General features: G+C 48.9%; 1 protein-coding gene across 1 annotated transcript in view; it reads left to right on the top strand.

Annotated features, from left to right (window-relative positions):
• Positions 1 to 224: 224 nt before the first annotated feature.
• The window catches only part of USP7 (ubiquitin specific peptidase 7), a 65,274-nt gene continuing 41,974 nt past the window's right edge, over positions 225 to 23,524 (top strand). The window contains exon 1 of the mRNA XM_072835736.1: positions 225 to 377. Within this exon, the coding sequence (XP_072691837.1) occupies positions 290 to 377 (88 nt within the window). The 5' untranslated portion in view covers positions 225 to 289. The remainder of the gene's footprint in view (positions 378 to 23,524) is intronic.

Below are 23,524 nucleotides of genomic sequence, written 5' to 3'. Positions count from 1 at the left end.
CAGGCGGGCCCCGCGGCGGCGGCGGAGGCGGCGGCGGCGGCGGCCGCAGGGAGCGACGAGGCCGCCCGGCCCGGCCCGCCGGCCGCCCGCCCGCCTCGGCGCCGAGATTGGGCGAATCGCGAGCAAGTACGTGCGCGTCTCCCTGCCGCCGCCGCCGCCGCCGCCGCCCGCCGCCCGCCGCCCCGGGGCCGCCGCCGCCGACGACGCGCGGGAGGAGGACGAGGAGGCCGCCCCGCCGCCGCCGCCGCCGCCGCCGCCGCCCGCAGGCGAGGCCCGGGCCGCGGCCGACATGAACCACCAGCAGCAGCAGCAGCAGCAGCAGCAGCAGAAAGCGGGCGAGCAGCAGCTGAGCGAGCCCGAGGACATGGAGATGGAAGGTGAGGCCATTGTGGCCGGGGGAGCCGCGGCGCCACGCGGGGGGCTCGCCATCTTTACGCGGCGGCCGGGCCGGGTCGGGCCGGGGCCGGGGCCGGGCCGGGGCCGGGCGGGCGGGCGGGAGGCTGCACCGGGCCGCTCCGGGCCGCACCGTCACGCCGGCCCGCGCGGGCGGCGCCCGGAGACCCCGGCCCGGCCCATTGTCCGCGGCCCCGCGCGGGCGGGCGGGGGGGCGGGCGGGCGGCCCGGGGTCGCCGGGGGTCGCGGGGTCGCGGGGTCGCGGCGGCCCGGCCCCTCCGCGGACGCGGGGCCCGCCCGCACCTGCCCGCGCGCCGCCCGGAGAGCCCGCCCGGAGAGCCCGCCCCGGGGCAGCCGCGGCGCGTCCCCCCACCCCACCCCACCCCACCCCACCCCCACCCCACCAAACCCGGGTCGCTTCTTTCTTTAAAAAGAAACAAAACAAAACAAAACCGGGCACTTCCTAGCTTGCTTCGGGCTTCATTTTTAAAAACACCTGCAAGAGGAAGGGCACATGCTCTCCGCGCTTGCTCCGGGCCCGAGCTCTGAGCCCAGCGAGCACTGTTGGTCGATCAGTTGTTTGCTTCTGTTTTTTTTGGGGGGGGGTAGGGGGGGTGGGCAGTTTGGTACCTGACTCTGTGCAGCGCCTCTCCGCATCCGGCCAGGTGTGCGTGTGTATGTGTGTGAAAAATTGCGAGCCGCTGCACATGGCTACCTGCGGCCGAATCAGAGCTGACTCCCCGAGGTAACTGGATTTTCTGTCCATGTGGCAGCGGTTCTCCCAGGTGCCTTGAGGTGTGCAAGGTCCTGGTTGCAAAGGTTTGGCGTCAGGCGTCTTTGGTTTGCAGGGCTGAGGCAGAGGGGGCCTTGGAAGGCATCTCTTATGGTTCATGCCCCACCCCCGCAACTGCTTTTAAGGGCTGAGAAGCCAAAGAGGTCTCAAAAGGTCCTAGCTCTCTCTCACCTGCCTTCAGGGGTCCAGAAGGAAGGGGGGTACCTGAATGAGCAGGGGGGCAGCGAGTGTTATTACTTTGCTTTGAGCAGAGGTCTTGGGTTGTATAAATGAATGGAACCTTGCTCGGGAAGCTGAGTGAGGCCAAGCACCCCTCGTCCCGTGGGGTGGCCACACGTGTGGGACGCTGCACCCTGGTTGGTGGGAACGCTTTAGCCGTGACTGGTATTTCCCTGCGAATAACTTACCACGGGTAATTGGATGTTCACCGAAAAAAAAAAAAAAAGGCTTGCCAGATTGCAGAGGGCAAAGCAGTGGAAATGCCTGCAGAAAGCGCTTCCCGGTGGTACTTAACAATGGCAGTAATGGGGGACAGGAGAGCAGAGTCCACGCCAAGGACCGGCCTCTGTGTTTCACTTGGCCTCAGCAAGGCAGTAGCTCCACAGAGCCTTTGGCACGTGTGACCTCACCAGCTAGTCGCAGGCATGTGTTGCCGAGACAGTTTTGTGTATTCTTTCTAGGCCGCGTAACAAAAAAGCCTTGCTTCTCTGGTTTCTTGTTGGATATCACTCAGTCCAGACAAAAGTCCAGTTAGTGCTGGCACACGGATTGCCCCTGTACGTTGTCTTAACCGCTTTGCAAGTGTCTTTGAACATGAGTGAGAAGTAATAGACATGGACCTCGCTGAAGAGCCTATTTCTGGTACAGAGCTGTGTGTTTGGGGAAATAGTCATGCCCACGAGTGCTAAAGGCTTTTCTTTCTGTAAGGTGGGAGAGCTGTTGAAGGGTGGTGGAAGATTTTTCAGAAGTCCGTGCATGCTTCCAAGACTACTCTCTCTCCTCCTAGGGTTTTATTTTTACATCAGAGTTTGCGTTAGAAAGGCCACCCCTAAAATCAGTAAGGTGCACGTTCGCTAGTGTCTCAAAGTTGGGTGGCAAAGGTTGCGGTTATTGCCGATTCCTTAAACTTAAGGATCTCGTTTCTTTTGAGCGGACCTCTGTCGCAGATTCATTATCCAGAAGGTACCTTGTCTCTGTGGGACCTGCGATCGTCAGCGCCCGGTGAGCACCTGCAGGTGTGTGGTTTAAAAAGCTGCCTGTATCTTTGGCAGTCTGTGCCAGCCCTTCTTAGCCTTCCCACTGCTGAAACGAGGTGGTGGGTTTAGATAGCGTAGTCTAGGATCCGGAAGCGTGAAGGAATCCTGGCTATTAAAAGCTAGAGGGGTGGGATTTAGCGAACGTCAACTCTAGTTGGCTTCGTATGCCAGGCTGTGGTAGTGCCTTGAACCTGCCCGGTATCTTTGCCCTGAGTCCAGTTGAATCAGCAGCTGGAACCTGTCAGGGTTCTGGACAGCCTGAGGAAGGGAAGGCTTTGTCAGTGAGGAGCATCCTACCCGCCCCTCCTGGGCAGGGCGGGTTTCGAAGGAGCTTGGGAGACTGGTTTGGTTGGTTGGTTTCTCCACCCCCCCCCCCCCCCCCCCCATCAATAAGTCAATGTTAGTTTGCTCTCCTGCTCCACTTTATTGGGATAGCATTTGCTTTCAACCCAACTCTGCACAGCCCTTGCATATCCGCTGGAGAATAACAACGCTCGGGATTAGTTATTTTAAAAATGTCTCACTCTGAGCCGTTGGGAAAGTTACGAAGGGTGAAGGACAGAGAGGGAGAAGATGGGGGGTACGTGCTGGCAGTTCACTGGGGTCAGGCCACATGCTTCCTGTAAGGCCCGGAGCAGTTGATCGCACGTTTCGGGTTGGGAGGCAGATGAACTGTGGACGGGTGGCGTTATTAGGTCTGGCCAGGAAGGAATTTGCCTAGCAGTTTATTCATTGTCTTAACTCCGAGGAGGCCGCACAGGCCTCTGCCCTCTGAGTACTTGGGGAGGTGATAATCTGGTCTGTGTTAATGCCCTGTCCAGTCAACAGGAAGTTTTCCCGAGGCCTTGTTTCTGCTGCATAGACCAGCAGGCACAAATGTAAATACCCTGGTGTTTGTTCCCTGGTTCTCCTGCCTGTGTGAGCAGTCTCTGTTTCAGAGTGTAATCTCTCAGACTAATGGGGACAGACGGTTTCGTTAGACTTTTTTTTTTTTTTTTTTTTTTGTACGACACCCAGACCCCTGCCATCAGGACACCAAGCTGGGAGCAAATCAATGAGTCATCTGCAGTTTTTGCAAAGAATTGATCATTGACGTCTGTGTTTTTGTCGTGGGGGGGGGGGGCGGCAGCAGTGCTAGTGGGTTTCTGTTTCTTTCAAACACGTGTGGGTAGGTGGAGTTTCAAGTTACTCTTCTGCTGAGGCAGGTTTGGGAGCGGAAAGTGAGTTGCCTTGCACACGTGCATGCAGGTAAACCAAACATGCACATTTTATTCTATTTAAAATGCAAGTTTCCTCTCCAGGGAGCACCGTAACAAGACAAAAATCACAGAATATGAGAGTATTGATTCTTCTCTCACCTTAGCTTTGGTTGGTAAAAGAACTCTGCGGAGCTCCAGAGTCGAAGATCAACTCTGAGAACCTAGAAAAAATACAGACAAAATTAGGCCAAACCTAGAAATGTCTGACACAGAGCCTGTCAGGTTTTGATAGGATTGGGAGTTAACTCTCCGTGGGTATTGGCCCTCCTGATTTTCTCAGGCTGCTGATTTTGATCATCTCTGAACAAATACAAGATTGAGAACAGACAAATACGGGAAGGAAGCAAACACCTCCTCCTTGATTTTTTTTTTTTTCTTTTTTTTTTTTTCTTTTTGGAATTAGTCTTGCGGAAAGGGAGGAGGAGGGACCATTGAGTAAAGAGCTCTTCGTGGCGGGGCAGTTGTGGTGCCTGAGCACAGCCTCGGCCCGCCTGAGTTTGAGTGTGGACTTTGCCTTTTAATTGTTGTGTGACCTCACGCACGTTGCTTAAGCTCTTGATGCCTCAGTTTTTCTGCTTCCTTGAAAAGGAGGTCAGTCTTATCTTGCCAGGTAATTGTGAGGGTGGAGGCACAGAGCGCTTGTCAGGTGCTGCACACCACAACCATGAACGTGGATGTTCAGTTCATGGTGTTTTTGTGTGATGGTAAAGCCTCGCCCCCCAGGAAGGGAACAAAGCATGTGATTTTCGGGGGTGTGCAAAAATGCCCTGGGGTCATTATATCCTAATGGGCATTGGGAAGAAAACCTAACCAGCCTCAATTTCGGCACCACTATGGACCCCTGGGCTTGAGATGCCTCAGTAGCTACTTAAGGTTCATTGTCTTAATATTTTAAGAAACGTGACACGGGTAATAGAGGAGATGGGACCCGGGGCATTGCAGTACGTGGGTACTGCCGTGTACTCAGCTGAGTGGCCCTCTGATAAGAGTATTCTCGTTCTTGGGAAACTTTTAGAGCATCTAGTGATGACTCTGGAGTTGGGAAATCGAGTCACCGAATCTCCAGACTTTGGGAGTCGGCCCTCTCTCTGGATCCCCACATTCTGTTACCAAGCCCTTTTGGTTTTCCAGCCACCACCCTAAGTGAGGCCCCTGTTGCCTCATGCTGGGACTTTGCAATAGCCTTCTTACTGGTCTCTGCCTCCATCCTTCCTGCAGCTCACACAGCTGTGAATGAAGATGGACTGCCCACAGGACTGCTTTGCCCTATCACTGCCCTGCTTAAGGGGGTGCAGGTGTGCTGCCTTCCCTGGATGTGGGAAGTCGCAGAGTCCAGGCTAGGCCACGAGGACCCTCAGGATTGGCCTTGGTCTCCTTTGTGCTTTGAGTGCCGAGCACACGCAGACTTGTGCTTCGTGGGGTGCAGCCCCAGCTTTGGGGCCGATGGCTTCTCCTTCTGGAATGCAAACAGGACATGTACCCCAGGACAGTGGTTCGGAACCGCTTCCAGTGCCATCATCTTCTCCTTAAACCTTTCTGCTTGTCTCGGCTGCTTGGCCTGCAGTTAGAGTCCTGTGGACCTTGTGGTCATCACTTCTGTACACCCCCCCCCTTCCTTGATGTTGGATTGTTTGTGTGGAAGGTGACATCTTCTGTTCCTTTTCTGGTCAGTGTACTTGGGAGATACTCATTCAGGAAACAGCAATTCTGAGCCTGAACCGTGGGATGGTGGCTGGCTGGCTGGCAAACAAGGTGGTGTGTGAAAGAGAAAGCTGAAGCCATAAACCTGATGTTGCTTTGATAGCTTCTAATTCGGTTTTATTGCTTTGAACGTAAGTTGCTTCAAATGGCATTTTTGATCCTTTTGGAAGGAAAAGGTGGTTTTCCAGACAAGGGCATTGCTGGACCTTCATAAATTACGGAAGGTCTCGTCCTTGAGTATTTTAAATTTCTTTTCGTCACTCTCTCTGGTTTTTTGGAGGAGTCGTATGCAACCTGGGTATTTATTTCTGTTTGATTTCCAAGGCAGAGGGATCTCACTCTGGAGACCCAAATGTTGGAACAAGGTATTTCTTCACGCGCCCTGTGACAGAGTTAAGTGTTCAATGTCACCTGCTTCATGAACTTGTTCTGAACTATTTTGGACTTAAGAAAGTTAGAGGAAGCAGGATTTTAAGTGTCATGCGTAGGCAAGAGTCAGTTATGCCATTTTTCTAGTAAGTTAACACATGCCTTGGCTAATGAGAAGTCAGACGTGTTGAAATTCTCTTGAAGAGAAGCAGGCCTGGGGATCCCTGGGTGGCGCAGCGGTTTGGCGCCTGCCTTTGGCCCAGGGCGCGATCCTGGAGACCCGGGATCGAATCCCACATCGGGCTCCCGGTGCATGGAGCCTGCTTCTTCCTCTGCCTGTGTCTCTGCCTCTCTCTCTCTCTGTGACTATCATAAATAAATAAAAATTAAAAAAAAAATTAAAAAAAAAAAAAAAAAGAGAAGCAGGCCTGCTTCTGAGGGTCGGTGAATTAAACTTGGGTGTTGGAGAAAGTTTCTTATGTCAGGAAATACACTGACCTGGGCAAGAGCTGAATGCTTCCAGAACATAGTGAGGTGAGGGCAGGGCCCAGTGAGGCACCAGTGGGAGCCTGGGGAGGGAGAGCAGTGTCTGGGAGGACACACCCTGAGAAGTGGAGTCCCGTCCTCCTCTGGGTGGAGGCTGGCTGAGGAGAGCGTGCTCCGGGGGTTGCGGTGAGTGCAGAGCTCGGTGCCTGGCGTGGGCTGGGCCCTCCCTGGGCTGTGCGAACGCTGCGTGGTAGCCAGTTCAGTTCTCAGGGCGACCTTGAGGTGTGCAGCCCACACTTCTGAGGTGGCGGCTGCTAATAGTGACCGAGATGCCCAAGTGTCCTTTAGAAGAGCCCAGGTCACCTGCCTGAGGGGCTTCACCTACCCAGTGTTTGAAGCCTGAGTGTCAACTTGGAGTCTCAAGAATGGCCGGTTCTTTTGGGGGAGGAGGGCATGGAGAATCTAAAAGCTGTAGAGAGGGGATCCCTGGGTGGCTCAGCGGTTTGGTGCCTGCCTTTGGCCCAGGGTGTGATCTGGGAGTCCTGGGATCGAGTCCCACATCAGGCTCCCTGCAGGGAGCCTGCTTCTCCTCTGTGTCTCTGCCTCTCTCTCTCTCTCTCTCTCTCTCTCTCTCTCTCTGTCTCTCAAGAATAAATAAATAAAATCTTTAAAAAATAAGTAAATAAAAGCTGTAGAGAATTAGATTCCACTGTGCCACCACAACAGTTCTGTGTGGTTGTCCTGCCTGGCATAGAATATTCAAAACCCAGGTCCTCCCCTGGTTTGAATTGCATGCGGGTGGCTAAATCCCTTTTCCTGACTGGTACTGATACTGGTAGGGCAGTGCCAGGCCTCAGAACATCCACCGGGGCAAGTCTGGCTCTCCGAACAGGTTGCTAAACTGGCTTCTGGTTTGGAAATCGGTTGTATGAGTTTATTAAGGTGACCCATACTGCAGAGCGTGATACACCCCAGGGTGGAGCCACAGGTGTCTGGGTGGTAATCCGACTTCCCTTGGCTCCCCCTCCTGCCACCCGATTCATCGTACTTTCAGGAGTCGATGGGGGGCTTTTCCAGGGGGAAATGGGGTGCTGTTGCTCTGCTGTGTCTGCTGAGCAAACCCCGTCAGTGGAAGGCCTTCCCTTATTAAAAGGCTCACGGGCCGTGTCGCTGGGGTTGCAGGTATATTTCATCAATGCACTTGGGGGAATTCCTTCTCTCTCAAGGCACTTAATTGACCCTGGGCACTGGCTGTCTTAAAACAAGTACGTGTAACACGTCTTGACTGTTCCCGCGGCTGCATAGTCCTGCTCGTCGTCCTAATGCTTGCTGCTTACGTTAGGTCCTTCTTACATTCTTACTGTGGAGGAGACAGGTGACGTGGAGGAGACAGGAGATGGTATTCAGTCAAAGAAACTGTATGTGAAGTGGTTAAAAACATTCCTCAATCCATATCTCTGTTTTGTAACCATCGTAGACACTTGTAAGAAATACCCCCAAAGATTCTCCGCCATTCTCTCTTATATTTTGAGGAGTGTGTTAAGGATTAAGAGGATGCACAAATAGGGTGGGAAAAGCCTGACTAGCAGAATGCCCTCAGAAGCATCTGGGAGGAGGGGCAGGTGGTTGTGGCCTCCTCTTTGTGAGCCCCAGCCTTGGATCTGCCCCTTCCCCTCAAGGCTGGGAACTGTGGTGGCTGAGGAACTGCTTGGATTGGATTGGAGTCGTGTGCTGCTCTAGCCAGAAGGATTCCTCATTTCTCTGAAGCATTCCAGGTCTCTACCTGGTTCTGCTGAGAACAGATTGAGATCACGTTCCTACGTTAGACCCATCTTTCTCCAGAAATCCACTGGTTTTCTTTTTTTTTTTTTTTTTTATAAATTTTTATTTATTTATGATAGTCACACAGAGAGAGGGAGAGAGAGGCAGAGACACAGGCAGAGGGAGAAGCAGGCTCCATGCACCGGGAGCCCGACGTGGGATTCGATCCCGGGACTCCAGGATCGCGCCCTGGGCCAAAGGCAGGCGCCAAACTGCTGCGCCACCCAGGGATCCCAAATCCACTGGTTTTCACATGAGGGCAGGAGCAGATGCCCTGTGGGGGGAAGGGCCTGTGTGGTGCATGACAGCAGCCACCAGTTGCAGGGCCGCAGTTTCAGGTTTAAAATAAAATTGGGGTGCCTGGTGGCTCATTTGGTGGAGTACACGACTCTTGATCTCAGGGTTGTGAGTTTGAGCCCCACGTTGGTTATAGGGCTTACATTAAAAAGAAAAAAAATCCCATTCCTCAACCAACTAGCCACATTTCAAGTGTTCCATAGGCACATGTGGCTGATGGCCATCACATGGGACAGCAAGGTGCACAGCACATCTGCCAACCGGAGAAAGTGTTAGTAGCTGGTGCTGACCTACATGATCTGGTTGGATCCTTGGCTGGAGGTGTTCCTGGTAGCATTGGTATCGTGTTGGTAGTTGTTGGGCAAACCCTATAGAGCAGGGCTTCTCCATTTATTTGTGGTGAAGAACCAGGTTCCCCCCCGCCTTAATTTCTAGCCCATTGTGGACAATTTCTTTCTTTCTTTTTTTTTTTTTAGATTTATTTATTTATTCATTCATGAGAGACAGGGAGAGAGAGAGAGGCAGAGACACAGGCAGAGGGAGAAGCAGGCTCCACGCAGGGAGCCCGATGTGGGACTCGATCCCAGGTCTCCAGGATCCCACCCTGGACTGAAGGTGGCACCAAACCGCTGAGCCACCAGGGCTGCCCCATTGTGGACAATTTCTAAGTCATATTTTGTAGAAATACAGCGCAAATTACTTAAGTGAAATAAAATTGATCCACAAAATACAAGCCCCGGTTTATTATTAAATTCAACAAATGTAACATTAACTGTTGAAATCAGTTATTAGAACAAACATACATACAGAGAAAGAAAATTACAGAAACTGTTTATGTTCGTTGAAAGTGTGGGTATAGGCCATTAATACAGAGAAACTCGATTACACTTGTAACTCTGTCGTTCCACCATGGTAACCAAGCACAATTTTGTGTGAAATAGCAATTCCCCCGTATTGAAAGCCTATACGCACACTTTGAAGGAATGCGCACACTTTGAAGGAATGCGGCATACATGAGTAGTTTTTAAAGTAACAGTCTTGCTTCCTGCTCAGGTGGATGGCACGTCTGCTGCTCACAGGGATGATATTTATCCAGACCACTTCTGTTTTGCTAATACACCTATGAGTCCGGTGCTACAGAGGTACACTGAGAATGGGGGAGCGGGTTTCTAAAGCAATTTTGCAGAATTTATCTGTGGACAGCTTCAACTATCCTGTTAAATGTATAGCCAAGTTATCTTTCATTCAAATAAATGGATTGCGGGTTATATATACTTTTGGGTTACAATTAACAAATGAACACTAAAGTCTCACAAGGTGTAATGGGGTCCTATGAACACTAAAGTCTCACAAGGTGTAATGGGGTCCTATGTGACGTCCTGCCCAGTTTGACAACTCCCAGACTGCCCCGTGCTTCCGTGTTGTGGGAAAGTCAGGTGGCTGGAAAGTTTCTCCGCTTGCTTTTTGTTGTGCTTAGGTCCACAGACGGCACCTTTTTTTGTGGGCTCCGCACAGGGCATGTCATCTTTAGCCCTATTCTCTTGGCTTTCCTGTCTGGTTTCCACACAGTCGAAGGACTGAGCCTTGCTCCTGACTCCATTGCACCCTAGTGGCAGCAGAGCTGTCTTTGCTGTGGCGCTCACAGATCCCAGTTTGCAGGACAGACACATAGGAGTCCCCTCTGAACTGACAGGTAGGGTGCTGGCCACCCCTGGGTGTGACTGCCTGAGTGCAGGTGCCCAGATGCATGTGTGCAGGGGAAGCCCTTAGGGGAGGGCTCTGGGGGAGCAGTGGACAGGAGGGGGCTGGGCCACAAAGTAGGGATGGGACTGGCTTCCCTGGGGAAGGGTCGGTCAGCTGAGGCTTAGCTGAGGAGGGGACACAGCTGAATTTGAGGAGGAGGCTGATGTAGAATAGCACGATGAGGTTGGCTGGATCAGGACCTGTGACTGACAGGTGTAGGATCTGTGGTAGGTGGAATAATAGCCTCCAAAGATGTCCAGGTCCTGATCCCTGGGGCCTGTGACTCTTACTTACATGGCAAAGGGGATTGAGGACCCGTAAAGGGAAGTTTATCCAGCGCTACCTGGGCGGGCCCCGTGTAATGTCAAGGGTCCTTATGTGTGAAAGGAGGAGGTCGGGGTTGGGGTGTGTTGGGTGTGGGTGTGGTGTGGGAAGGCCATTGCTGGCTCTGAGGACGCAAAGGGGAACCAAGGAATGGGGGAGGTCTCTAGAAGCTGGAAAAGGCAAGAAAAGAGATTCTCCCCTGGAGCCTCCAGAAGGGACACAGCCCTGCTCTTGACACCTTGATTTTAGCCCAGTGAGCCCCGTTTTCAGACTTCTGTCTCCAGAACTGAAAAAGGAAACGTGTGTGTTGTTTAAGCCACTGTTTATGCTAATCCGTTCCAGCAGCAATCAGAAATACAGGATGCAGGGATGTGGGTGAGAAGCAGCAGCTGTGTGCCCCACATAGGTAGCTGGCCTCAAACCTGTAGGAGGCTTTGGAGAGGCTGGAGGAGCGTGTGGCGGCTCACCCTCCCTGAGGACTTCTCTCTCTGTGCCCGGCTGTCCACGTATTATTAACTCCTGTGCTTCTTACTACGACTCGGGGATAGGTGCGTCATCATCCTTGGGTTACAGTAGTGCAAAACCAGGCATTGAGTCATTACTCGGGGTCAGTGATAGGATTTGAACCCTTGCAGTCTGGCTTCACGGCCATTTGCAATTCGTCATTCCCCTTGGTCGGGAGAGTTGTGGTTACTGCTTCTTAGTTGAAACACCTGTGCCGCCTTCTCCCACGTCTTACTCCACCGCCCCAAAGTGGTATGCTGCGATTGGGCGTCGTAGCTGAACGTTTCTGTGTGGTTCACCACATGCTTTGAATATAGAAAGTAGCTCACTGCCAGACCTGGCTGGGGTCGCGTGTACGTTTCAGCAAGTTGAGTATGGTGGCAGGAGAAGACACAGAACAAAATAGTAGGTTTTTAGAGGTAGATTCCTCCTCCTTTGAGAATGAAGGTAACTGAATCAGGTATTCAGTAACACATTATAATAAGAGCCTGAGCTCAAATAAATCATCCCCAAAGCAAACCATTCAGGATTCTGGGTATATGGAGAGATGAAAAATTGAAATTGAGAAGGCTTAGTGGGGGCCGAGGGCACAGTTATACTGCATTTCAGAGTCCCTGATTCTGCGGACCTGGGTACCAGAGCCCTGGATTCCTTAATGAGGCAGGGGCTCAAAGAAGCGGGGTGACCTGGGTGGCCACCCTCCTTGCCTCATTAGCTGCCAGCTAGCTGTGTGGCATTGTTTTTATGGCATATTTTGAATTTTTCCTTCTGGGCGTCTTTCCCTGACAGGGGGTTCAGGGGAAAAAATATATTCATAGGCTACTTTGGGAAGCACATTTAATTTGGAAAGTGATTGTAGCAGTCAAAAACTATAGCAGAACAGTTTTAAATAAACCCTTACATGGCTGGATGCTAGTCTTTGCTTATTACGTACCTGATTGAAGGCAACTCAAGTGAATGTGGCCTTTTGGTCTTAGCTTTCCTGAATGTCCCCTCTGCTCACACAGTGCAATACAAGATCTTTTATTGTGTGAGCACAGGATCTTTCATTTCTATAATTTCCTCCAAAAGTATATATTTTTGGACATCACACCAGATGGGTGTTTCCAACTCGTGGCTCAGATAATAGATTTAGGATATTTATTGGTCATCATTTGTCCTTGAGTTTCTGCAGGAAAGAAAGAGGAAGATGGGAGACGCAAATTCTGGCCTCAAGGGGAAGCGGCCAGGAGTGAAGATGTCTAGAACAAAGGATAACGTGCATTGATGCCCAGGTAGCTGCTACCACATTGAGCAGCATGTAGGCAAAATTGAGGCCTTCAGGCAAGGTGACTTGCGGGGGGGCGGGGGGGGGGGGAGAAGATGCAGATAAGTGCTGTGGCTCTCAGGTGTCCTAGTTGGGGGTGCGTCTCATCTTGAGGTGAGCGTCACGGTGCCTGGTGCCAGTCCCACAGCGTCAGCGTCTGTGTATCCAACACAGCAGTGTGTGTGCTACCCAGCATGGGTGGGTACTGGTGGCCATCTTCAGTACTCAGTCCCAGTACTGAAGGGTGATGTGGAAGGCATGGTCCCTGCCATGCTACTGAGTCGTTAGGATGACTTTAGAGTTGGTTCTGAATGACCTTGGAGGGTATATGTCAAGAAGGAGGACTACTACTAACACATCTCAATGTTTTAGGGCCAGTGTTTCCTGGGGAATCGGAGGCTGTTACTTACAGTCTGTTTTCTCTTTTGATGAATTAAGTCCTTTCGTTGTTTTTTTTGTTTGCTTGTTTGTGTTTTTTTTTAAGGCCTTTTATTTTCCTTGAAATGCTGCGTCCATTTTGGGTATGTTATCAGAAGGTACTTGGTCACAGAATTTTGCTTTCACGCAGAAAAGTATCTGTCCAGCCCCCTGCTCTGCAGCTGAAGAGACCAAGGCTTAGAGGGATGCAGTGATTTCTAGCCTTATGCTGTCCAGTACTGTAGCCAGTAGCCACTCACAGCCGAGTAGATTGAAGTGAATTAAAATTAAATCTTCAGTTCCGCTGAGGGGGGCACTAGACGGAATGAGCACTGGGTGTTACATGTTGGCAAATCGAACTCCAGTAAAAAAAATATATACAAAAAATATTCAGTTCCTCAGTCTCGCTAGTTATCTTTCAGGGGCTCCAGAGCTGCCTCATGGGGGTGCTGACTTTGGTATTGGGTGGCACAGCTCTGGAATGTGACCATTAGCACAGAACATTCGATGGGGCAGGGATGCTGCGGCCCCAGCCTGTGAGCTGAATTTTAGCTCTGCCTCTCTCGTGCATGCTGCCTTGAACAGGATCGGCTGGCACAATGGAAAACCAAGCATTTTCTTCTGTAATTACTGAGGAAGAAGGTTCCCCCAAACCGGCTCAGCGGAGTGCAGACTTGCTGGTAATCTTGCAATCAGGGCCTTGGGCGGTGGGGGTGGTTCGCAAAGACACAAAAGTAATAAGATGTCTTTGCTTAAGGAAAGTCATCGGGACATAGATAGGTCCTGTGCGCACATAATTACTGCAGGGTAGAAAGCGAGTGCCACCAGAGGTGAGGAGGTAGGGTTCTGGAAGTGAAGAGCAAGATTACATCGGCTGTGGGGAAACAGGGAGACCTGGCACGATGGTGCTGGGGAGTGGGCTGAGAGGGACTGGTGCCTGGATGCCTAGCGTGTGTTCCAGGGAATTTAAGGTGAAAGCCAGAGGCAAGGCTTCTGGTAGATGCTAGGAATGGCACCTCTGTACTTCCGGGACGTGGTCATTGTAGTGTAATTAACATACTGTGTGCTGGCTGCTTGCTTTGTTCCCCATCAGACTTTGAGGTCAGAGGACCAGGGGAGAGCCTGGGTCGATTTCTGTGCTGTGAACAGTAGTTTCTCTCCAGGGAGTACAGACCATTCGGTGCACTGCATTTTTGTATTTTAGTTTCAATCAGATGGGAACATGCCACAATGTTTAACGCTAACTCTTGATTTTACCTGCTTTGGTAACAGTTATAAATGGTTAGATTTACACCACCCTTCTAGAAGTCTTTTGATAAAATGTGTTAGTCACCATGATTTTTAAAATAGCAGCTTATGTCCAGGCATAATCCACATACATCACCATCCACCCATTGACCGCATACCATCCAGTGGGCTCCAGTATAGTCAGTTGTTCAACCCTCAACAATCAGATTTTGAACATTTTCATTACCCCCAGATGAGATCCTATATTCATTAGGGACACTCCCTTCTCCCTACAGCCTCTGTGGTCAGCAGTCTCTTCTCCCTTCAGATAGCTTCCCAACGTTTCCTATAAGTGCAATCCTACATTATGTGTTGTTTTGTGTCCAGCTTCTTGCGCCAAGAGTCCTGTTGTCTGCTTTCTCTACCGCAGAGTTGTATCCATGTGCCGTCGTGTGGAGCCTCACTCGTGTGCGTTGGCTCAGGCAGATGTGTGGGCTCTCCTGGTTCTGTCATCTGCACTAGGTTTTCGTCAACATGTTTTAAAGGGATTTGGAACTTTTTTCTGTGGTTCTGCATGCGCTTCAGTACTACATTGAGTTAACTGGGTTGTGCAGGGTGGGGATAGCAGTGTCATTTGAGGGTTCAAGCAGAGTAGCAGTAGAGTTGAGGGATTTGTTAGATTTTACCATGCACAACCGTGGGACCTGCTCACAGCCTGTTGCTAATGGTGCTGGAGTCCATTGGGCATGTAGTCTGCGAGGGACGGTTAGTGTTAGTGGGAAGCAGGGTAAGTGAGGCTGAGCTGGAGCCACATCCCTGTGAGCGTCTCCTGACTTCCAGGTTCCCTAGCAGCCTGGCAGGCAGGGAAACCCCCACGCCTACAGGGATGTGGGCTCCATGGCCTCCACCTTCCAGATGGCTAGTATGGTGGCTCCTGAGGTAGGGCACATGGGTGTGTACACTGGAGTGTAGCTAACTCAGCACACCACACAAATCCACCATTTGGTCTGGCCTTCGGACTGTCAAACTTTTTGTTACTGGGATCCTGTTACAGTTTTAAAATTGATGAGAACCCCAAAGAGCTTTCAGGTAGTGGGTTATATCTGTCACTATTTGCTGTCTTAAAAAGCTATAACTATGACCAGTCTTACTCATTTAGGAATAATAAACCAATACATGGCAACACAAATAATGTGCATTTTATAGGAAATAAATATTTCCCAAACAAAAAAAATTTAATGAGGAATGGCATTATTTTTATATTTTTACAAATTTCTTTATTGTCTGGCTTAATAGAAGACAGCTGGATTCTGCTTTCTCTCTGCCTCTGCTTTCTATCACTTGCACTGTATTTTAGTGGAAATAGAAAACCCAGTCTTACAGAGGTGTCTGGTTCATAAAGGGAGCAGTAGTTTAATAGCCTTTTAAGATAATTGTGACAGTTCTTTGATACTACACCAAATTTGGTAGCTTCTTAAGGTTAATTGCAGTGTGCCAGTTTGAAACCCTACAAAGTAACTTTTTTTTTTTTTTTTTTAGATTTTATTTATTCATAAGAAATACAGAGAGAGAGGTAGAGACATAGGCAGAGGGAGGCTCCCCTGTGGGGAGCCCAATGCGGGACTTGACCCCAGGACCCTGGGATTACACCCTGAGCCAAAGGCAGATGCTTAGCTGCTGAACCACCTAGGTGTCCCCAAATTAATTATTATACTAAGATTCATTGGTATGTATGTATGTATGTATGTAAGTATGTATTTATTTGAGAGAGAATAAGAGCATGAGTGGAGGGGGGTGGAGGGGTGGAGAGAGGGACAAGCAGATTTGTGCTGAATGCAGAGCCCAGGACCCTCAGATCATGGCCTAAGCTGAAATGAAGAGTGGCTTAACCAGCTCAGCCACCCAGGTACCCCTGTCTTATACTTGGAATGGACCTTTTCTATATGATTCATTGGTCGTTTGGAAAAGTTTGATTCACTGAGTTACCCAGATCTTGTAAATATTGACACATTGCACCGTACAGTTAACATTTAAAAAAAAATGAGTGTAAGTCCCCTAAGTCACATTTATGTGTCCCAGCAACCTTGTGCTGTTACTTAATTGGGAACAGGGTTGTAGTTACAATTCGAGAAAGCTCTTTGGGACAAAGAGAGCTGTGACTTCGCTGAGTGAAGTAAGTCAGTCGGAGAAGGACAAACCTTATATGTTCTCATTCATTTGGGGAATATAAATAATAGTGAAAGGGAATATAAGGGAAGGGAGAAGAAATGTGTGGGAAATATCAGAAAGGGAGACAGAACGTAAAGACTGCTAACTCTGGGAAACGAACTAGGGGTGGTAGAAGGGGAGGAGGGCGGGGGGTGGGGGTGAATGGGTGACGGGCACTGGGGGTTATTCTGTATGTTGGTAAATTGAACACCAATAAAAAATAAATTAAAAAAAAAAAAGAGAGCTGTGACTTCTGTTAGGTATGAAAAGTCTTAATACTTCCCAGAAGCATGGGTGAAGATGGTTGGGTGGTATTTAGGGTAGCCTGACTGTCCCCACCAGCAGGGTGGCCACTTTATGTGCATGGGCCGCTGCCATCGGGTGGGAGCAGGTGTTGTTGTTTGGCCCCCTGTGATGGGGAAGTGCCATGGACAGGGGTGTGGGCACCAGATTTGTCCATCTTCTCCCCATCACTTGCAGGTGTTTATAAGATGATCCTGTTAAGATGAGTAACAGATTGCATGAGAATTCAAGGAGGGAGCACTTAAACCAAAAATAACTTGTAATTTTTATTATTTTCCTTTCTAACCCTTTATAAGGGCTACCATTCCACTTGTTAATATCTGTTTTGTTTCTCTCCTCCATGCTCCCTCCCCCTCGCCACTTTCTCTATTTTCCAGGAGCTTGTATGGAACAGTTGGAACTCATTGGGAAATCATTCTGGATTCACTTTATTTTTAAAAAGATTTTATTTATATATTCATGAGAGAGAGGCAGAGGGAGAAGCAGGCTCCATGCAGGGAGCCAGATGTGAGACTCGAACCCGGGACTCCGAGATCACACCCTGAGCCAAAGGCAGGCGCTCAACCGCTGAGCCACCCAGGCGTCCATCATTCTGGATTTAAACATGATTTGTAAAACAGCACACTTCTTGATGTTCCTCAGTTTATTGACACATAGTATGCGCCTGTTATTAAACATACTGGCTTTCAGTTCTGAGCTCTCACTTCCCTGGCTCCTTCACATTTGCAGCTCCTTCTCCCCCCCCCCCCCCCAAAAAAAAATTTGATGCAGACATTTGTGCACTGCTTTGTACAAGACCATCTGAAGGTCTTGGGGCAAAGAAGATTCAGACCGTCCATCTTTTGTATAAAATCTTTTAGTTCTCTTTTTCCCAGATAGTTAAAAGGATCTGAAACCATATATCCAGGGAGTGTTGTTTTAAAGAGTTAGTAGGTTATTTCTTATCTCTGCCCTACAGATGAATTTTTTTCCCTTTTGTTTTTTAAATTACTATAAAGTGAAATTGACTTGCAGGCGGGTTTCTGTGACTTTAACACCTGTACAGATTTGTGTAACCATCACCTCAATCAGGATACATAGCGGTTCCCTCCCTGCAAAATGCTCCTCAGGCTTTTCCTGTGTAGTCACATCTTCCATCTAGTGCAAACCCCTGGCAACCACTGATATGTCCTCTGTCCCTTACTGTTTTGTCATTTTGCAAATGTCATGTAAAAGGAGTCATACCATGTAAACTTTTAGATTGGCTGCTTTCTTCAGGGTAGTATCCACGCTGGGTGTGTCAGTCCTTCATTCCCTTCTGTGGCTCAGTAGTATTCCCATGTACACGTGCACCAGGGTTTATCCCTGTTCCCATGGAAAGACATCTGGCTTGCCTCCAGTATTTGGTCAGTTATGAATGAAGCCACTCTAAATATCTGTGGCAGGTTTTGTGTGGACGGAGTTTTCCTTTCTTTAGAGTAAGATGCAGAATGGTTGGGTCGTCTGGCACAGTATGTGAACCTTACACCAAACTGCTAAACTCTGACTGCTGTGCCATCTGCGTCCCACATTATTGTATGAGAGAGCCGGTTGGTCCACATCCTTGTCAGCACTTGATATTGTCAGTATTTTAAGTTTTAGGCACCCAAGTGTGTGGGTAGTAATACCTTACTGTGGTTCTCATTTGCACACACCTAACAGTCAGACAACTTTCCATGTGCTTATTTGCCATCCCTATATCCTGTTTGAAGTGTCCTTTCAAGTATTGGGTGGTTTGATTGCTGTCAAGTGTTGAGAGCCCTTTAAGTATTTGAGATGCAAGCCCTCGGTCAGGGAAGTGATATACACCCATTTTGTCCTAATCTGTAGCTTGTCCTTTCTCATATGGTCGGAGCAAAACCTTTTAGTTTTAGCAAAGTCTAGCTTGTCAAAATGTTCTTGTATGGATTCTTTGCCCCATCCCACGTGTTTTCTTCTTAAAGTCTTATGGTGTTAGGTTTTATATTTATATCTAAGCTCCATTATGAGTTAGTTTCTGTGTAACGTGTGTGGTGGAGATTCCTTTTTGTGGCTTATGGATGTCCAGCTGTTCCTTTACTATTTGTTATAAAGACTATTCCTTTTCCATTGAGTTGCTTACCCCTTTGTCAAAAATAGTAACATTTGTGTGGGTCTGTTACTGGACTCTACTGTCCTGTCATCTCTGTGCTCATTCCTTGGCTAAGACAATACTCTTCTTTTTTTTTTTTTTTTTTAAGATTTTATTTATTTATTCATGACAGTCACACAGAGAGAGAGAGAGGCAGAGACATAGGCAGAGGGAGAAGCAGGCTCCATGCAGGGAGCCCGACGTGGGATTCGATCCCGGGTCTCCAGGATCGCGCCCTGGGCCAAAGGCAGGCGCCAAACCGCTGCGCCACCCAGGGATCCCAGACAATACTCTTCTGTGATTACTTTGGTTGCCATGTTGATTACTGAAGCTTTTGAGTGAGTTTAATCGGGTGGTATAATTCCTCAAACTGTGTTCTTTCCAAAATTGTTTAATTTACTGTATGTATCTCCTTCATTTTTCCACAAAAACTTAGAATCAGCTTATCTGTAAGTATAAAAAAAATCTTGGGATTTTGACCGGAATTGTGTTCAAACAGAAGGACGAGTTTGTAGAGAGCTGATATGTTGACTAGGAGTCTTCAGTCCACGAGCATGTTGTCTCCTCTTCTAATGACCCTGCCTTTTGAATGTCCAGTTCTCAAAGGGACGTTGCTTGTGCACAGCAGGTCAAGGTCTCCACTGGTTTGTGGACTGAAGTGTCTTGTCCCCATGGTTTTTTTTTTTTTTTTTTAAACCACATTTCCTTTGCTGTTCTCTGGGAAACTAGTCTTCCTCCTAGGAACAGTTTAAACAATTTCTGTGGCCACTGGTGTTTTACAAAGTCTTGAATGTGGCTGTTTCTTGATAGCTCTGGTGGGTCTGTTCAACAGGAGGGCAAGAAGGAGGTGTGGTGAGTGGTGATCAGCCTGCTCCAGTGTGTTAAGGAATCCAGAAACAACCTAGGGTTCTATCTTAGGTTGCTGTTTGCTTATTTATGTTTATTTTGAAAAGTTCTTTCTACCCCCTAGATGGGGCTTGAACTCATGACCTGACAGAGAGCAAGAGCTACATGCTCTGTCAACTGAGCCAGCCAGGGGCCCCTCTAGGTTGCTCTTTGTGGTGTTATTCAAATAGAGAACCCATTTGAAATGGCTCTATTTGACTACCTAAAAAAATTTTTTTTTAAATATTTTATTTATTCATGAGAGAGAGAGAGGCAGAGACACAGGCAGAGGGAGAAGCAGGCTCCATGCAGAGAGCCTGATCCGGGACTTGATCCCGGATCCCAGGATCACGACCCGAACCAAAGGCAGACGCTCAACCACTGAGCCACTTAGGTGTCCCTACTTTTTAAAAGTTTTAATTAGCACAATCAGGAGTTTGCTTAAAATCTCTCCTCTGTGTCTGACCTCACCCCCAGCCCCTAGAATCCTTTTTTTTTTTTTTTTTTTTTAAGTTCTTAAGGGAAATCCAGACATTAAAAAGATGCTGCCATCTGCCAAGGTGTAGACAGCTTCCAGACCACAAATAGTTGAGGCAATCTCTGCTCCGTGACTGTCCCAGAACTCCCACTCCTTCCTGACTCTGCATGTGCCGCCAGTACACCCTCTTTTTCCTTCTCTGGTGTACCTTCTAAGGACTCTTGGGCTGGTGTTAGGACGTATTTGGTTTGTACCCTTTGTTCTCTGTTTTGCTCTGTGTGTGTTTTTACATTGTTAAAAGATAGTAAGTATTCTCTGAACCTTCTAAACTAACAACATGGAAGCAAGATGGCAAGGAAGAAAGATGCCATTCCCCAGAAGTAAACATTGTGCGCTTAATGTCTGGTGGGTCTAGTGGGTCTACGTCGTTATGTCGTGGATACATACACTTGCCTCACTCATTCTGTAGGGACGTCCTGGTAACTCAGGGATGCCTGTCTTGGTGGGATACCCCCTTAACTACAGTTTTACTTTCTTTAAAACTACATGAGTGTAAAGTGAACTTCTACACATAAGTAAATTTTGTAGATAATTAAAATTTTAAAATACCAAAATGTTTACTCTTTTTAGACCAATACTGCAGAAAGTAGAACAAGTGTGTTTCAGCTGACGTGACTCAGTTGTTTAGTACATCATTTGCTGTTGCGGGAGCCCTCAGAACTCTGTCCCCATGCAAAGTAGCTTATTTCTATTAAGTGCTCTTCTCATTTTAGATACAGCTTTATTGAGATACAATTTGCAGTTCTCTCATCCCAAGTGGACAATGCAGTGGCAGTTAGCATACCTACAGAGTTGTGCAGCTGTCACCGTAGTCAATCTTGGAAGATTTTTTTTGCCAAAAAGAAACTCCTGCACTCCCTCGCCATGACCCCTCCTGCCTTCCCATCCTCCAGCTCCATGCAACCTCTGATCAGCATCCTATACATTTGCCTGTTCTGGACACTTCATACTATATGTAACCCTTCGTATTAGGCATTAACTGTTCTCTGTAAAAAAAATGGTGTTTCATTGTAAGAAATGCTTGTCTAGATCTTTGGACATGGATGTTAGTTTTCTTTGGAATAGATTCCTAGGAATGACATTTGAATAAAAGGATATTCAGCTTTTTGGTTTTAATAAATACAGCTTTTGGGTTGAATAGTTGACAGCCATTTGACACCACTCATTTTGTGACACTCTCCATCAGTGTGCATTTCCAGTATTTTTCACTGTTAATCTGGTACATAAACAGTGGTTTCGCCTTAGAGAAGTTGAGCATATGTATTAGTTGTATGTATATTTTTTTCTTTAGGATTTTATTATTTGAGAAGAGAGAGAGAGCACATGCACAGGTGGGGGAGAGGGACAGAGGGAGAGAGAGAAGCAGACTAGACTCCCCGGTGAGTAGGGATCCCAGTGCAGGGCTCGATCCCAGGACCCTGAGATCATGACCTGAGCCAAAGGCAGATGCTTAACCAACTGAGCCACCCAGGCACCAGAGTCATTTGTATTTTTTATGAATTTCTCCCTTGTGGTAGTTGGGTTGTTTCATTCATTCATTCATTCATTCATTCATTCATTGTTGGGTTGTTTCTTCTGGAGTTTTAGGAACTGTGTGTATTCTGGATATTAATCCTTTGGCCATTGTGTGATACAAATACTTCCCACCTTTGTCCTGTGGCTTCCCTGAAACTCGGTCTCTGCTGGGCATGCTGGGACTTCCTTTTCTTTTCCACAAGTGGTCTGTGCTGTACAAGCAGATAAGTGGCATTTCTCTTTTTCTGTGGAACAGGACAGTGTGTGTGAGCAAGCAACACAGACATAATTACAAGCTCTTCAGCCACGCAGTGTAGCCCTCTCCGTGCCTGCCAGCATTCACGCCAGTCGCCAGAGTGTGTGATATGACTGGCAGTTAGGGCGATCCTCTTGGGAATAGATGATTTTTTTACATAATCAAGCCAGACTGGAGGCCCCAAACAAATATTTTTATTTAAGGTACACAAATTTATATATGGCTGTCTTTGGGGGTTTTATTTTCATATACCTAATTTAAATCAGGATTGTTTCAGGGTATAGAGTTGTCAGGTCTCAACACAGTGGGTCTGCTTTGAACCTTCAGGCTCCATGAAGCTGTGTGTGCACTGCCCCTGGGCCCTGCAGTGGCCCACCAACGGCAGAGGACCAGAGACCTCCCTGGTTAGTAGGACAGGACTGCACTTGAAAGTGGGCTCCCAGCCAGCCTCATGGGGGACGCATATAGCCAAATTGTATATAAAATCATAAAAGGAGTAAAACCAGACACTTTAGAGTTGTGGTATTGATTAAGCCATGGTTTCATTGTTAACAGTACTGGCAGGCTAGCCCCGGGGGCAAGATAGTAAAAAAAACAGTAACAAAACCAAACCACCTCATCCACATCCTCTGTGGACGCAGAGGAGCTTCTGATGGAACCCACCTGCCTGTGATGGTTGGGACAGGCTCGACCAGGTGGATGCTTGGGGGTGGTGGCCCTGGTCTGGGAACTGGGACCATCTCAGGTCGCAATGCCCTGAAGGGCACGGGAGGCCTGCCCTGCTAGCGAGCCCTTATTGTAGCCATCAGGGCCCTCCGTGGCCTTGGCCCTGCCTGCCTTCTATCTGGACCTCCTCTTCCTCTTTTCCCCTCGCCCAGTGCCCTTGTCCCTGTTGGCTCTGTCCAGGGTGTGCTTCTCTGGGGTCTCTGCCAGCCTGGCTCCTTTGCACTCTGGGGTCTCCACGCAGATGTCACCTGTTCCCACGAGGTAGTGTTCTGCGGCTCTGTGACTGTGCTCTCTCCTCCCGTCTTGGCAGTTGTCCCTTCTTGTCTCCTCCCACAAGAAAGCGAGCAGCAGGAGACCAGGGGGCTTATCTCTCTGTTCCCTCCTGAACCCCAAGGCCCAGCCCAGCTCTGGGCACAGAGGGGACACTCGATAAGTAGGTTGACTGACTACTGAGAAAGGTGCCGGCTCTGCCTTGCCCGGCCTCAGGTGCCTGCTGTTCAACCTCCTCCCCCACCTGGAAAGGACGGCACGCAGCAAGGAAGTAATGAAGGTGTTGTTTTAGTTAGTAGTTACTGTAATTGCAGGCGCCCAGGGCATGCCCGTGTTTTAGGGAGATGTATTGAATCCCTGGTAATGTAATGATGATGGACTAGGGAGGAACTTTTTGAAGCACAGTTGAAGCTTGCCATCTAGGACCTCATTCAGAAACTGCGTCTGAGAGGCTCCCCTTTCCTCGCCAGGCACGGAGGAGAGCTGGCAGGGAGGCATCTGTGTTTCCTCCCGGTCCCCAGGTGTGTGGTCTTTGTGACTGGGGAGGCGAGGGTGGCAAACAGGCAGCATTCCTGGTCAGCACCTGCTGCTTTGCACCCGGTGGCTGGGAGGAGTGGTCACTCTTAGGGACCACTCTTTTCCTGGAAGAGAGAGGCCAGTTGCAGAGGCCTTAGGGCCCACCATCCTCACCTTATTGTCTCCTTGGGTGACTGTCACCCCTTTGTGACCTCCATGTTCTGCCTGAGGCCCAGTGTTGCCCTAGAAGAATCCCCCAGAGGGCCTGGAGTTGACTCCATAG

Source organism: Canis lupus, chromosome 8 (assembly GCF_048164855.1).
Source record: "Canis lupus baileyi chromosome 8, mCanLup2.hap1, whole genome shotgun sequence".
Taxonomy (NCBI): Eukaryota; Metazoa; Chordata; class Mammalia; order Carnivora; family Canidae; genus Canis; species Canis lupus.
The sequence above is the reverse complement of the archived record's forward strand: the minus strand, read 5'-3'. Positions and strand labels throughout refer to the sequence as shown.